Source organism: Plectropomus leopardus, chromosome 22 (genome assembly GCF_026936395.1).
Source record: "Plectropomus leopardus strain MGB_pleo_1.0 chromosome 22, ASM2693639v1, whole genome shotgun sequence".
Lineage (NCBI taxonomy): Eukaryota > Metazoa > Chordata > Actinopteri > Perciformes > Serranidae > Plectropomus > Plectropomus leopardus.
The window spans coordinates 2,375,324-2,390,422 of record NC_142197.1 but is presented as its reverse complement, the minus strand read 5'-3'; the positions used below and the strand labels follow the sequence as shown (position 1 = coordinate 2,390,422).

Below are 15,099 nucleotides of genomic sequence, written 5' to 3'. Positions count from 1 at the left end.
TCAAGTTGCTCGTCACCTCCTTGTGATGTTTTTTGTTTTTTAAAAAAAAAACCAATTTGCTCAAGTTTGTAAGGAATCAACCAGTTCCTAACGTGCACATTTAAACGGGCGCGGCACTAATTAAAGTTGAAAGTCAGCATTTAAACCTCACAGTCATAGTTTGTGTTCATTCCTGATGTGCAGGAGAACAGACCGAAAACACTGAAAATGTCCTTCACCTCTCGGAGATCACATTTTACTTCTGCTGTATTGAAGATTTCTGCACAGCACAGGCGTTGGTCCTCTGCTACATCCGCTCGACTCCAGTCACTCTGCCGTCCTGCACGCGGGCTAAAACCTCCAGAAAATTTCCCCCGTGTTTGTCGCTCGCAGCGACCGCCTGACGCAGAAACCGTTCAAAGTCATATTTTTCATCGGGAAAATTGCAAATGAAGTGCATGCCTCAAAAGCAGTTTCATTTGTCACCCAATGAAGCATCCAGCGATTCAGTCAGTAAATTATGGTGCAATAAATTACTACCTGCAAACATCAATGAAATATGTTGACTCGTTGCAAAACAAGTCAACCTCAGCATGACTGTTTTTCATGATCAGGGTGCGCAGCAGACGCTTGTCTCAATCTTTAATGCAACAGGAGGGCGAAATATCACCATCCATCACGCCTCCGTTTGTGTGTGAAAGACAGGAGACAGACCTGTGTTTGTGAAATTACTTAAAAACAAAGAGAAACATAGTTGGTAAATGTCAAACTCCGGTTCGGTCGAGCGGATGCCTCTGGACCCTCCCGTCTTCCTCCGCTCCCGAACAACAGACGCCATAAAGAAAACCCCACTGACACAAATTTAGAGATCTCTGCCGCCTTTAGCTGAATGTTGAAAACATTTTGAATTGTCTTGAATCCAGTTTATAGTATTTTAAAGCAACTGAGAAGTATTTTTCTACAGTTGTGGCAAAAATGAGCAAGAAATTAGTTAAAAGAAAATTACCGGAAAACAACAACAACTAAATGAGCTCAAGAAAGTACTAAAAACTAAATGCATTGTTTTCTTTCTTTTTTTCTGGCACATAATTTTAACCCTTTGAAATGTAACAAATTGGTTTGATTTTTTTTTTTGAATTAGTCAGAAAATCACCTGAAAACGAGAAAAACAAAACAGAGAGGTAAAAAGAACGTATGAACAACTGACCAAATAAAGATGTGAAAAAAATCTATTTGTTTTTTTCTGTAACTTAATTTTAAATATATAGTTATAATAATTTTGAGTACAGTTTTCTTGACATTTCCCTGTTATTATCATTATTGTTATTTTCTGTCACCTTTTTCTAATTTCCTGCAATTTGTGTGACATTTCTTGTCCCTTTCACCCCTTGTTTTAGAAAACAATTTAAACAATTTTTCTCAGGTTTCAAAGTGGAAACCAGCTCGTAAAAGGCATCTGAACGCGGCACAAGAAAACTGATGTCCAGGTTTCAAAGGGTTAAATAGGCGTTGAATGTAAGAAAGTGGAAAATATACAAATAACGCAATATTTTGCAGTATTTATTAGAATGCTAGTTCTTGTAGGCGTGTCTTTATATTGGTAATTTCCGTTTTCCATATATGACATCACCTCGTACCAACAGAGCCCCGCCCCCTTCGAAGGAGAAAAAAACCATGAATGCAGAAAAGTTTCGGGTGAATGAGACAGGATTTTGAATAGTGTGCTTTTCAGTTAGTAGGAGCTCATCACTTACTGAGATATGAATATAATATTTTGTTTTTCTCGGGGACTTTAAACACTTTTGGATATCAGATTTTTATTAACTGGAGCTTCAGAGCGTCATGAGACACCACAACTCTTGACACCCAGAAAAAGAATAAGAACATAAATGATACATATTCATGCATGTGTGGGCGGAATAATACGAAAATGTAAATTATCTGAAGGGCAAATGCAACTGTATAATAAACACGTATATAAATACAAATAAGTGCGATATAGCCGTGATGTCAAAGTTGACTGACAATGAACTGCTGCAGGTTACATTAAAAAACGGCAGGAAAAAAAGCTGTTTATGGAGCCATATATTGAGTGGATTCGAGTTCCTGAAGCAATGATTCAACCTGCTTTACTTAGGGGCCACTTTCGCAAAATTACAGGGGGCCAGGGGCCAGTCGCATGTTTCTAGAATATCATGACATTTAGGAAATTTATAAAGTTTTCAGGACATTTGTAGGATTTTAAGATCGTTCTAGGATTTCAGCACATTTCTAAGATTTTGGAACTTTTCCAGAATTTTAGGAAGTTTGTGGGATTTTAGGACATTTTTTTTAATTCTGGAACATTTTGAGGATTTTAGAATAATTCTAAGATTTTAGGAAGTTTCTTGAATTTCAGGACATTTGTAGGATTTTAAGACTTCCCTAGTATTTTAGGGCATTTGTAGCATTTCAGCACATTTCTACAATTTTAAGACAATTTTAGGATTTTAAGATGTTTCTAGCATTCTAGCACATTCCTAAGATTTTAGTACAATTCTAAGATTTTAAGAAGTTTCTTGGATTTTAGGGAGTTTATTGGATTTTTAACATTTTTACAACTTTCATACTTCTCTAGGACTTTAGGACATTTCTAGAATTTTAGCACATTTCAAGGATTTTCAGAAGTGTCTAGGATTACAGGAAATTTTAGGATTTTTAGGTGTTTTTAGGTGACATTTCTCGCATTTTAGGACATTTTTAGGATTTGGGGACATTTGTAGTATTTCAGAACATATCTATGATTCCTAGGATGTTTGTAGAAGTTTGGGACATTACAGTTGTGACATTTCCAGGATTGTTTGACATTAGGGTCTTAGCTCCTCTGATGGGGGGTGTGGGGGATCCTCCACTGGCACTTTTTTGGACAAACAAGCTATATTTTGATGCTGTTTTATGCACTCTGGCACCTTATGGATACAAAAAGTACAAAACAATTCACAGTGCGAATCACTTTATCTTTATTGGGAATTGGAAAATCGTTGTGGGGCCACCCGGCACCCTATCAGGGGCCAGATTTGACCTGCGGGTGTAAATTGAGTATCGCTGCCCCTGTATTTCAGCTTTAACTGCTTGCTCTGGACACAGTGCTGCTAACACAGCAGGGGGGAGGTTGGAGCAGAGAGGAAGAAAGAAACACAAACAAAAAAAGAAAAGGAGAAGTACAAGCGTCGGATGTTCAGCTTGACTGGGCAAACAGTTGCAGGAAAGCAGGGAGAAATCTCCCGCCATCGAACAACAACACTGAGACCGAGTGCCAGGCAGGAGGCATTACAGCAAAACCTGTTAGGAGCAGGATGTCAAATCCTCTCAAATGAAGGAGTAAGCCTGCACCTGTACTTTGTTTAGCCCCCCTCTCCCTCCGCCTAAAAACGCTCACAAACCAAACCGTGCAACAACGCCACACCTCAGATGGAAGTGTAACAATCCCCGAGAGGGATGCGCGGCAGCATCTGGGTCAGAAAAATGGGTGACCACGTGTGTGTGTGTGTGTGTGTGTGTGTGTGAGATTGTGTGTGTGTGTGTACCTCAGCAGCAGCTCGTCGGTCCCCATGGATCCTGCGCTGGCGGCTGCAGGAGGGGGGCAACACACGGCATCGACACACACTCTCCCCACAAAGCCCAGCTCGGACGAGAGCTCCAACATTACAAACACGAATGCAGCTTATCAGTTACAAGCTCTCTTCCTCTCTCTTCTCTGTCCTTTCGTCCTGTTCTCACTGTCTCTCTTTGCCTCTCTGTCTCTCGCCTTGTTCCTCTGCTGTTGTTCCCTTTTTCTCTCACGCAGAAACACGCCCCCCCCGCTCCCTCTCTGGTCGAGCGGCAGAGTGGCAGGGACCCCGCTGGCTTGCCTCGCTGAAGTAATCCCCTGTGACAGCTCAGCTCATGTTGTTATGTTGTGGGCCTATTCGAGTCCAAAACTACAGCCGAGACCAGGTCCAGCTCTGGACCACCTGCGCCGCCGCCGGGTCTGGCCCGGTTCGGCCCATCGCTGTGCCCGCGGTTCACATTCACTGCACATTGTGTCTGTTTAAACTGCATTTATTAAAAGTTGACAGATTATCGGGCCGATATTTGGCATTTTGCAGATTATCTGTATCAGCACTTTAAGATTTTAGGAAGGTTCTTCTTCTGTGATGTGTTTGATTTTTTTTCTTTTTCTTGTGTGTGTTTTTGTGATTTTAGGTGTACAGTACTTTGTAACGTTGGTAATAAGTGCTATATACATAAACTTCATTATTTATTTATTTATTTTAATGATTGTTTAAAAACAGCAAAGAAAGTATCTTTGTAAACCCTCACTGAGCTGTTTTAATTTATCTATTTTTTATTTAAATTTTCACTTGACTTTATATATTTAAAAAAAGTTCTGAGTTGGAGTTTGTTATATTCCAAATTCTAAATATTAACAGAAAGATTTTCATTTTCACTGTAAATGCATATTGGCTCCAAATATCCGTAATACGTCTCCTTAACTACAAATAATCGGTATCAGTATCAGTCGACCCTTCACATTTATTGTCCTTTTTAACAGATAAAATAAAATGAAAAATTACAATCAACTCTGACCAACACCTGCACCCACACCCACACACACACACACACACACACACTGTGTGTACTGACGACCTACTGCATATATCCCTCTATAAATAATGATTTAATGCAAAAATGAATAAAATAAAAATAAAAGAATATATTAAAAATATTTTAAAAAAAACCAAACAGGGATAAAATATAATAATAGTGTTAAATCTGAGCCAAGGCTTCTGATGTGCAGCCGGCGACAGAGAGGAAAATAAACCAACCTTCAGTCAGCTTTCATGAAGTTTTTATGAGGTGAATAAATCATGTACATCATAGTAAAGCCGTATTGAACCGATGGAAAGAGGCCAAGTTCAACATCAAGTCGGGCGTGGACTGAATTTTCACACTTTATCAAGAGAGGGCATAAATAACGGCAAAACGGGTTATTAGTATATCACATATATCTGGTTCTGGTCTCATTCAGAGTCTCACGAAAAATAATTTAATTTGTGCTTCTGAATCAGATGAAACCAACGAGACGTGGTATTTTGATTGACCTTTTATTTGCAGCTACATCAATGGCTGCACAGCTAAGATGCTGGAATATTAAAAAGCCTTCCCAGACTCAGGCGTCCCGTTTCCACAGACATCCATCCAATGTTTGGAAGATGTTTAGAAGATGAAATTACTGGAGATTCTCCACAAAAATGCTCACTCAGGCCCTAAATACATCTAAATCCCAGGGCCTGGAGCTTAGTTCAGGACGGTTTCAGCAGTGTTTGAGGTAACAGCGGATATTTTTTAACGTCAGTTTGGGACACGCCCAGCGTTATATGTTGTCACAAAAGCAGGTAGTTACTTGGTTACTTTATAACGTCAGTTTGAGACATTTCTGGCCCTGTTTTCACATCAAAAGCAAGTTCTTTTTGAACATCAGTTTGGGAAATATCAACTGCTAACAACTAAAACTGGCATTTTGTAGTTTGAGTTTGAGTTTGAGTTTGAGTTTGAGTTTGAGTTTGAGTTTGAGTTTGGGACATGCTCAGCAGTGTTTGAAGTGACAAAAGCCGGTGCTCTTTAACGTCAGTTTGGGACATTTTCAGTGATGTTTGTAGCAACAAAAGCTGTAATTTTTTTAAATGTCAGTTTGGAACGTGTTCAGTGGTGTTTGTAGCACTAAAGTTTTCGTTTTTTTCTTGGGTTTTTTTAAGCAGGATTTTGGGACATATCTGGCACTGATTTTGGGTACAAAATGAAGGAATTTCTGAAACAAATTCCAGGTTCAACAAGACTTTTGGAGGTCATGATTTTTTACCAAAAGTATTTTTAGTTAAAATCAGGTGAAATCAGATGATGTCCAACTGGATAAATAAATAAATAAATAAATAAATAAAATTACAAATATTGAAAAATACATTTTAAAAAGATAACGTTTGCTGAGTTTTCCAAATAAATATTTTATTTATGCTCATGCATCTTGATGAACGCCAACAGGTGTGATTGAGCCTTGACGCTAACACATTACCAAGCCTTACCCCCCTAATATGGCCCACCCTATGCAGACCAAACCCTCCTGAAAGGCACAGTTGGCGTGTTTCGGCCTGACCAGCCTCCTCCCCGGAGGGACGGCCCGGTCCAGCAGATCATGCCCAAGAAGAGGCAGCCCAGACAGGCATGTCTCAGTGAGTAGCCCTCCCCAAGGAGGCGCTGCCAGATCCTGCTCCATATACCTGGCACATCACAGCCTCTCCTCCCCATAGGAGGCTGAGGCTGAAGACACAGGCAGCGAGCTGCTGATTAAAAATTCATCTCTCTGTTTATTATGATTTATGCATGTTTCACTGAGCCAGGAACGAAAAAGAGAGGAGAGGAGAACAGCTTCATTAGTGCATATTGTGTGTATGTGTGTGGGTATTATGCCTGTTTGTGTACTTGTGTGTGTCAGTGTGTGTGGCTAGCTGGCAGGTGGGGGATAGTTAAAATTATGGATTGTACGTGAGCTTCATTAGAATGTTTGGCATACGGGGCAAAATCGTCTGTCTTCACAAAACACCTGCATTTCACTGAAAAACAACAACAATTGAAATCCTAAATTATCCGGCGTGCGCGGGCCACCGCCATTAAAATGCAGCGGGCACTTTTGCCGACTTCTAACTTGATTACCCATTTCCGCCTCTGTTGTTTACCATTCAAATCGGATCGGCCTCTCATTGCACTTTGTCTCAGCCAAAACTGATGGCAGGCACGCAACGATGACAAATATTGACACATGGCGAGCGTGTCAACAAAAAAGTGTTGAATAAGAGCAGAAAACGGGCCACCAGCACTCTGATATAATGATCTCATGCATTTCAAATCAAACAGATGCTGCAGCCACTGATCATATGTTGCTCACTGTTTATTACAGTGGGAGAGGGATGTAAAGAGCGACATAATATAAAGCATAAAAGTGTGGTGAATGGAGCAACGCTTTCGAATTAACATACACAATTAAGTTCTACAAATGTTCCAGTTTTTGTGGGCTGACAATGATGACTGATGATTTGTTATTTACACTGACAATAGCTCATATTTCTGCAGACACGCTGGTATTAAAGCTGCTCTAGGCAGTATTTTTGCATAAAAAAACACTTAAATTTCTAAATGAGGCTGCGATGGTCCCATTCAGGACGCTTAAGTTAAACCCTGTTTTTCTAATTAAAATTCCTGTGCCAGTTACATTATCAAGTTTGAGGCAGTGCAAAAATAAAAACTGGAGTATTTCATGCATTAACTCAGTGATACTCAACTTATGGCCCAAGTTTTGGTACTTTTAGCATATATAAGGTCCCAGAGTGCATAAAACAGCATGAAAACAGAGCTTGTTGACCAAAAAAAAAGTGCCACTGGAGGGATTGAAATCCTGAAAACGTCCAAAATTTTCGAGAAATGTCCTGTAATCAGAGACATGTCAAAAAATTAGAGAAATGTTCTTTAAATCCTAGAAACATTTATGGGGCTGCAGAAATCGGCCCCAGGCCTCCTGTTATTAAGCAAAAATGCCCCCCAAGTAAAACATGTTGAGTCTCTCTGCATTAAAATCCATCTTTAATTTTTAATTTTTTGGGAAGCCACCACCACGTGTTGTCGGGCAGAGCACCATCAGGGCTGCGTCAGGCTGCTCCACTGTGCTATATCCCACTGAGGACGTGACTTGATTGACTTGTGAGTAATTCCACGTCATGACACAGCAAAAATCCCATCAATTCCATCAATGTCACCATTTCCATCGGCTCATACCGTCTAATGCACCTTCCTCCGTCTGTGCGGCGCGCCCGGCGTGTCACATGACGTGATGCCAAGTGACACAGCCTGTGTGTTTTGCCCTTTAGACTTCTTGCCTCTTTCTCTCCGCCTCGGTAATCTTTGGAAGCACATGTCAGACGGGGTCGTAAACACGAGCGAGTCGCGTGCAGCACTTTCCCGACATCATGGTCCATGATTTCCAAACGCTGACAAAAACAAAACCTGCTGACACGTGAAGCTACAGACGTGGACAGCCGCTTTTAAACTCCAGTTTCTTCCTTCTCATCGTCACGGGACACTAAAATATCTCAACTCATGAGTGCATTTGTATAATTTGATTAAAGCGTCCTGCGAGAGTCAGTGAAGGGAAAGGACTTATTGTGGTCATTTTGTGCGGTCTTTGTTAAATCTACACATCTGCCTTAAAGTTTTCCACAAAAGCCAAAAGTTAGTATCCTGACAAACAACTTTTTCATACAGACTGTAGAATATCTACAAAAACCACAAACTGAGTCAAGCTTAGTGCCTTTTCACAGTTTCAGGGCATGTCTATCAGTGTTTGGAGCAGCAAAAGTGAGTATTTTAGACATGATTTCAGCACATGTGCAGCACTGTTTGGAGGGACAAAAGTATTTTTTTCCATGTCAGTTGAGACGTTTCTAGCTGTGTTAAAAGCTACAAAAGCGGGTATTTTTTTAGTGTCAGTTGTAAGATTTCTCACTGTGCTGGTAGTGACAAAAGCAGGCATTATTTAACGTTAGTCGGAGACATTTCTAGCAGTGATTGTAGCAAAAAAATTGTGTATTTTTTATGATAATTTTGAGATATTTCTAGCGGTTTGTAGCAACAAAGGATGGTAGTTTTGGGCCACATCTAGTGGTGTTACAGGCTACAAAAGCAGGTATTTTTTAACATCTATTTGGGATATGTCCAGGGTTTTTTACTTGGGGGTTATTTTTTTAACAAGACATGTATCCCTACATGTTTGAGGAATTAAAACCTGATATTTTTGCATTGAGTTGCAAAAACACTTTTTAAAACTGAGGCCATTTTAGTTTGATCCCGTCCATATGCCTTAAACATTGGACACTGAATTAATTTCTTCTTATGAGGACCTCTGAAGGTCTGATTCTGCTTCTATCGGCTCTGAACCTGCTCTCTGCACGCCCTCCTGTGCTTCGGTTGGCGGACATATGGTGTCGTCTGTGAGGGACAGAAGCTGGAGGTTGCAGGGAGGCGACACCGGTACCATCCAGAAGCTCCCTACGTGTAACATGCCAAATTTAGCCCCATTGAAATCCTTGCTTTTACATTTGATAGGTTTGGAGCGCCCTCGCCTCCTGCTGAGCTGTGACATCATGCCTTCTGAAGACGAGCATGCTGTTTTTGTCATTCGCAGGAAACGCGCTCACTCCGGCGCTGACATCGCAGTAACTGGAGGCCACGACTCAAACCGAGCAGCCTCTGTCTCTTTTAAATTGTGTTTACAATTTAATGACCTATTTGTGTTTGTTGTTTCCGGCGAGTGCCTGCTTCTCCCTCTCTCTCTCTCTCTCTCTGTCCCTCTCTCTCTGTATCTCTCGCTCCCTAACACGCTCTGACAGCGAAAGGTCAATGCCCATTGGCTACTTGGGGGGCACTGAGTGATGTAAGGGGGGGGTTGTCATGGTAACGTGCAGGGCTCGGCTAGGACGCAGGATGCTTTTTGTGCCAAACACCAAGGCCGGGACTCAAGTGGGATCAAAAGACTCGAGAGCTCGACTCGCCGGGCGGAAGCGCGCCGGACTGGGGCCGCTTTAATTGACTGGCGGTTTACTGGCCTGCAAAATGGGCGGGGTGGGACAGACGCGTCAGCAGATCTGCATGCGAGGAACAGAGAGAGAGGCCTAAGGACAGCTAGCTGAGAGCAGCTCTGATATGTCTGTGAGCCTACATCAGTGATACTCCACTTACAGCCGGCAGCCAAAATCCGGCCCCCACTACGGTGCCATGTGGCCCCCCAAACATTTTCTAATTCACAATACAAATAAAGCAATTCACACTGGGAATTGTTTTTTGTACTTTTAGTACACATAAGAGTGCCAGAGTGAATAAAACAGCATCAAAATAGAGCTTGTTGATAAAAAAAAAAGTACCAGTGCCATTCTAGAGAATTCCTGAAATTGAAGAAAAGCCCCCAAATCCTAAAAACGTGTTAAATTCAAAAAATGTCCAAAGATCCTAGAAATGTCCTTAAATCTAAGAAATGCCCTAAAATCCTAGAAATGTTATAAAATCTGAGAAAAATCCTGAAATCCTAGCAACATCTTAAAATTGTCTTAAAATCAGAGAGATGTCCCAAAATTCTAGAAATATCCTAAAAAACATGTCCCCAAATCCTTGAAATGTCTTAAAATTCATGTAAGGCCCTGTAATCTTTGAAAAGTTCTAAAATCCAGGAAATGTCCTAACATCCTTAAAATGCTTAAAAATCCTACAAACTTACTAAAATCATAGAATGTCCTAAAATCTTTCAAAAAGTCCTAACATCCTAGAAGTGTCCTGAAATGTGAGAAATGTCCCAAAATCCTTGAAAAGCCCAAAAATCCTTAAAATGTCCCAAATTCCAAAAAACATGTACGGGGCTGCTGCGACTGGCCCCTGTCCTCCTGTCATTTTGCAAAAGTGGCCCCCAAGCAGAGCGAGCTGAGTATCCCAGGCCTACATTCTGCTGAGCTTGGCTTCATATTAATAAAAGAGGGATTACCAAAGTCTGCAGGCTCCTCTTTGGCCCCTCTCCAGCCGAGAGCCAAGCGAGGGTTCACTCCCTCCACCCGTCCGCCTCCCTCCTGCCATCCTCTGCTCCCTTTTTTCTGACTCCGCTCAGCATGCAGCTCACGTTCATCCCATTCAAAAAAAAAAACACTCTCATCTGCTTTTCCTCCTGTCTGTCTCTGTTCCATTTCTCTCCACTCTCCCTCTAAGTACAGGAGGGGAAAAAATGCACCAAAACACAGATAAATTATTTAGATTTTTTTCCCCAAAGAGAGAAGAAAAAAAATGCTTGACTCTGCAGTTTGAAAGAAAGGAGGAGAAGGAGGAGGAGGAGAGGGGTGAGAAATAAAAATTGCATTAGATACAAGATTCTGCAATCAGCCGACGATATGAAGAATTAATCTTATCTTTCACCGGCACACACGGCCAAGTAGGAGAGCGCCTCCAAAGACTTCACAACGGGACGAATTCTCCTTTCCATTACGCCGCCATTCAGCCATTGTGGCGGCCGACACCTGGCGATAAGCGGACGTATTGTTGCCATTGACAATGTCATTATGGGACAGTAAACAAGCGATGCAGCGGAGGGTCGGGATAAACCAGGCGAGGCCAGAAGGTCACCAAGACAATCTGGAATGAAAGGATGCAAGACCCCGAGGGAGAGATAAGATTCCTCTTCTTTCTCTTCTTCTTCATCTAAATCTTTTCTCTCTCTCTCTCCAAAGCCAAGGACGGGCGTACGCTTAGAACAAAGCCCCGGCACTGCCGCGTAATCAACTCCTCTGTACTCCAACAGCAGCAACACAATCTTCCCTGGAGGTCATCCACGGGAAGAGGCTTAGGAGGCAGAGCGGCTGCAGGATCATGGGCTATTAAGATGGGAAAATAGGATGACATTCACCCGGCCTCTCACCCCGTTTTACACCTCCAAACAGCCTGAATATGTACAAACATGAAGGCGGGCTGCAGTCAGACTGATGCAGGTGTTTGAGGGGAGGCAGCTGGAAATGCTTTGAATCTGCGTCCCAGTCCGGGTGAAATCACAAGTCTCTCTGAGCAAACAGAACGTCATCTAAATTCGCCATCCATCAAATATGCACCTGTTATTTCATGTAAACAAACCACGTAGCTATCAGCTGTGCAGATCAGACCGGAGAGGAAGACACTTAAAGATGGGTGAGTAACCCACTTGCTATCTTTCTACGTTTGTGACTTTACTTTATAAGCCAGAAAACACAGATTTTATATTGAGATTTTTCACTGGAAATTACACACAAGATAGTCAACAGCGAGATAAGTTTTCAAATCAGTTTGATAATAAGCCAAACACCGGTTTGGACCAGTTTACTGAATTTTACCAGGTGTCCCACTTAGTTCAGCAGCCACTCCTCTGTGGAACATAATGACACCGTCTCCCAACAGAAAACAAATGTCCAACTATCACGTAGTATCGGAGCTCTGTGTCCACACTGAATCCATTAAATATGCACCTCTGTTACTTCATGTAAACAAACCACATAGCTATCAGCTGTGCACTTAAGATCAGACCGGAGACGTAAACACTTAAAAGTTGGAGAGTAGCCGACTTATTACCTTCCTTCCTTTGTAATAATACTTTTAAAATGTAGAAAAAAACACTAAGTTCAGGTTTTTGTAGTGAAAAAAGGAGGTTTCATGAAGATAATTCCTCATTTCAACTTGATGAATCAACTCGTCCTTGTCGACTGTGGCGCTTTCAAAGCAAGCGACAGATATAAATAGAAACAGTGTCCAACAAAAGTTCAAGTCACACACCTGCAGCCAGTGAGGACAGCTCTTTGTCTGCTTCAAATCCAAAATATTGTCATATTGGTGCAGTTTTATTTATTTATAAGAGTATAAATCCACCATTTCTCGTCTCATCACCTCAGAAAGTAAACAGACGTTTGTCATGTTTGATGCCGGCCGCCTCAGCTCAGCAGCAAATTGCATGCAACCTGAGTGACACTAGTTGCTCCATTATTAAGTGTTTAAATGTGATATTATAGCAATCATATTGTCATATTGCTTATTACTAATGCAATTTGAGTTCAATTTAGGCTACTTTTAAAATTGTCAGAATCTGACATAATGACAAATGCTGGTTCAGCCGGTTTGCATAAAATCAGACCGGTTCAAGCTCGTACACAAAACCATACCAGAAAAATACAGAGATCAACCCAACTCTAGTGTGAAGGACCGAAAACTATAGAGTTATAGGGTCGACCTTGAAACTAAACCACCAAAAACAAATGTATCCAGATCATAAATTAGATTGTTTCCATGAGAACGGGAGAACAAGAATCAGAAAATATCTTTGGGTGAACGACTGTTTCTATATCAAACATGATATCCATCATCAGATCTGACCTCATATTGAGCCGACACTCACTCACTCGCCTGCACTCGCTCACAGCGGGTTGGTTGAGCACGGAGGTGGCAGGAGCGGTCCTGTTCCATTTGCAGACATTAGCACGGGGAGATTAATTTGTCCCCTTCCATTAGGTGGGGAAGCGGCTGCCATGGCTGCTCAATTATCCCTTAACAAAAAGAAAAATACACAAACAAACAGCAGCCATCCAAATAATAAGCGCTGTATAAGTGTGTGCGTTGCATCATAAGGATGCATACGTGTGCAGGTATTGTTGGCGTTATAGGAGCCGGCGGAGGAGGAGCGCCCCGGGTCAGGTGTGGCTGTGTTTTCCAGCTGCTCATTAATGGCAAAATTTTCTACATCTCACACTGAAACAGAGTGAACGAAATGACGCGAGGAGGGATAGAAAGAGAAGAACGAGGGATGGAGAGAGGAGGGAGAGATGGTTGTTGTGTTTAGACTTGCCGTCTTCCTGCCGCTCCCTCCTCTTTTGTGAAGATTTCGACTTCATTAGAATTATAATGAACATCAGCGAGGCTCGCCGAAATATTTTTGGCTCCTTGAAAATAAATGAATACACAAGCAAATCAATTCAAATCTGCCCATTATGCCTGTTTTCTGGGTCGTGTGAAACGTGCATAATGGGCCACACTATAGGCACATGGCGCTGTATGTCGCCGCAGTAATACACGAAAATTAGAGGATCATTTGTCATCATTCCCAACATTGTTACATATTGTAAAATCAATTTTGTATCCGACATCGACGGGCTCGTGACGGCGTATTGACTGACGGAGAGACACATCAGAGCATTATGGCGGTGATGTTAACACTACAGCAGAGTCATGAGGAATGTCGGTATGATTTTTTTTTTTTGTGTGTGTGTGTGTGTGTGTGTGTGTGTGTGTGTGTGTGTGTGTGTGAGTGTTTGGCTGTCGTGCTCCGCCGGTGTGATGATGTTGCTGTGTAGTGAGACTCACTAATTGGCTCACCTGTCTCTCAGCCATCTGGAGCCTCTCAAAAAAGAGAGAGGGGGGAAAAAAAAACAAAAAAAAACGTCACACCGAGTTCCCCCAACACACACACACACACACACACACACACACACACACACACACACACACACACACACACAGGGGTGTGAATATGTGCCTCAATACAGAAAAAGACAAACGTGCAAACGAGCAAATGTAAATGAAAGACACGTAAAAGCAAATCTAAAGATGTTTTCCACGCCACGCTCTTGTTATTGAAGGTGTTTTTTTTTTTTTTTTTGCTCGCAGAAGTGAATTAAGAAGCGTAAACAACCCGTGTGGTTCTTGTTGTAATCACAGGAACGCTGCAAAATTAATAATGATTAATTAAACAACAAGGTTTCTGCTGGGGTAGTAAAAAGCGAGCGTGCAATCAGGACAGAATTACGGCAAACGTGCAAATGATGTGTTATAAATAAATGTTTTTGTTTTGGGGGAAGACACACCCACAATCTCAGCTTCCCCCAACCTCGAGAGCATCAGCTGGAAGAAAAAACACTCCACTATCCCTGAAAACCCTGGGGCACGCCGCTCTGCGTCTGTGTGTGTGTGTGTGTGTGTGTGTGTGTGTGTGTGTGTGTGTGTGTGTGTGTGTGAGTCTACTCTCATACCGGCAGCGTTTCAGGAGGATGAAAGATGTGACAAAGTGTGTGTGTGTTTGTGGATTGATTTACAGGATACATCAATATGACAAGGAGGTCAGGAGGTGTCGCTGATCACCATGGTAACCTGTCACGGCTGCCATCTTGGGAAATTTAGCTTTATAATATCATCATAACTTCTTATATCAAAGAAAATTAAACGATCAGCATATTAATAAATAATAAAAATATGCTAGATAATGAATAAATAATAACATCCAAAAGAGATTTACTACAAGCAACTGATATAAAATAAAAATAAAAGTATGATTATGAATAATGTTGTTATTTTCATATGATAATGACCAATAATAAAAGACTATTACAAAAAAGTTTTAAAATACAATGATAAAAAAATGAGTTAATGAATAAATATTAATGTTAATATAAAAAATGCTATATAAAATAATTGTGAATAAAATTGGAAAAACAAAAGCATGTTTTATTG

The 15,099-nt window shown here is 41.4% G+C and overlaps 1 protein-coding gene across 20 annotated transcripts in view; it reads right to left on the bottom strand.

The window, feature by feature from the left end:
* Positions 1–15,099, bottom strand: part of celf2 (cugbp, Elav-like family member 2) — a 282,005-nt gene that overhangs the window by 193,702 nt on the left and 73,204 nt on the right. For 7 of the 20 annotated variants that reach the window (XM_088072832.1, XM_088072833.1, XM_088072834.1 and 4 more), the window contains exon 1: positions 3,546–4,773. The exons of 1 other annotated variant lie outside the window; for it this stretch is intronic. In XM_088072832.1, coding sequence (XP_087928958.1) covers positions 3,546–3,664 — 119 coding nt within the window. In that variant the 5' untranslated portion in view covers positions 3,665–4,773. Of the gene's footprint in view, positions 1–3,545; positions 4,782–15,099 lie in introns of those variants that run through there. 12 more of the 20 variants (XM_088072830.1, XM_088072831.1, XM_088072826.1 and 9 more) reach the window with 8 other exon arrangements.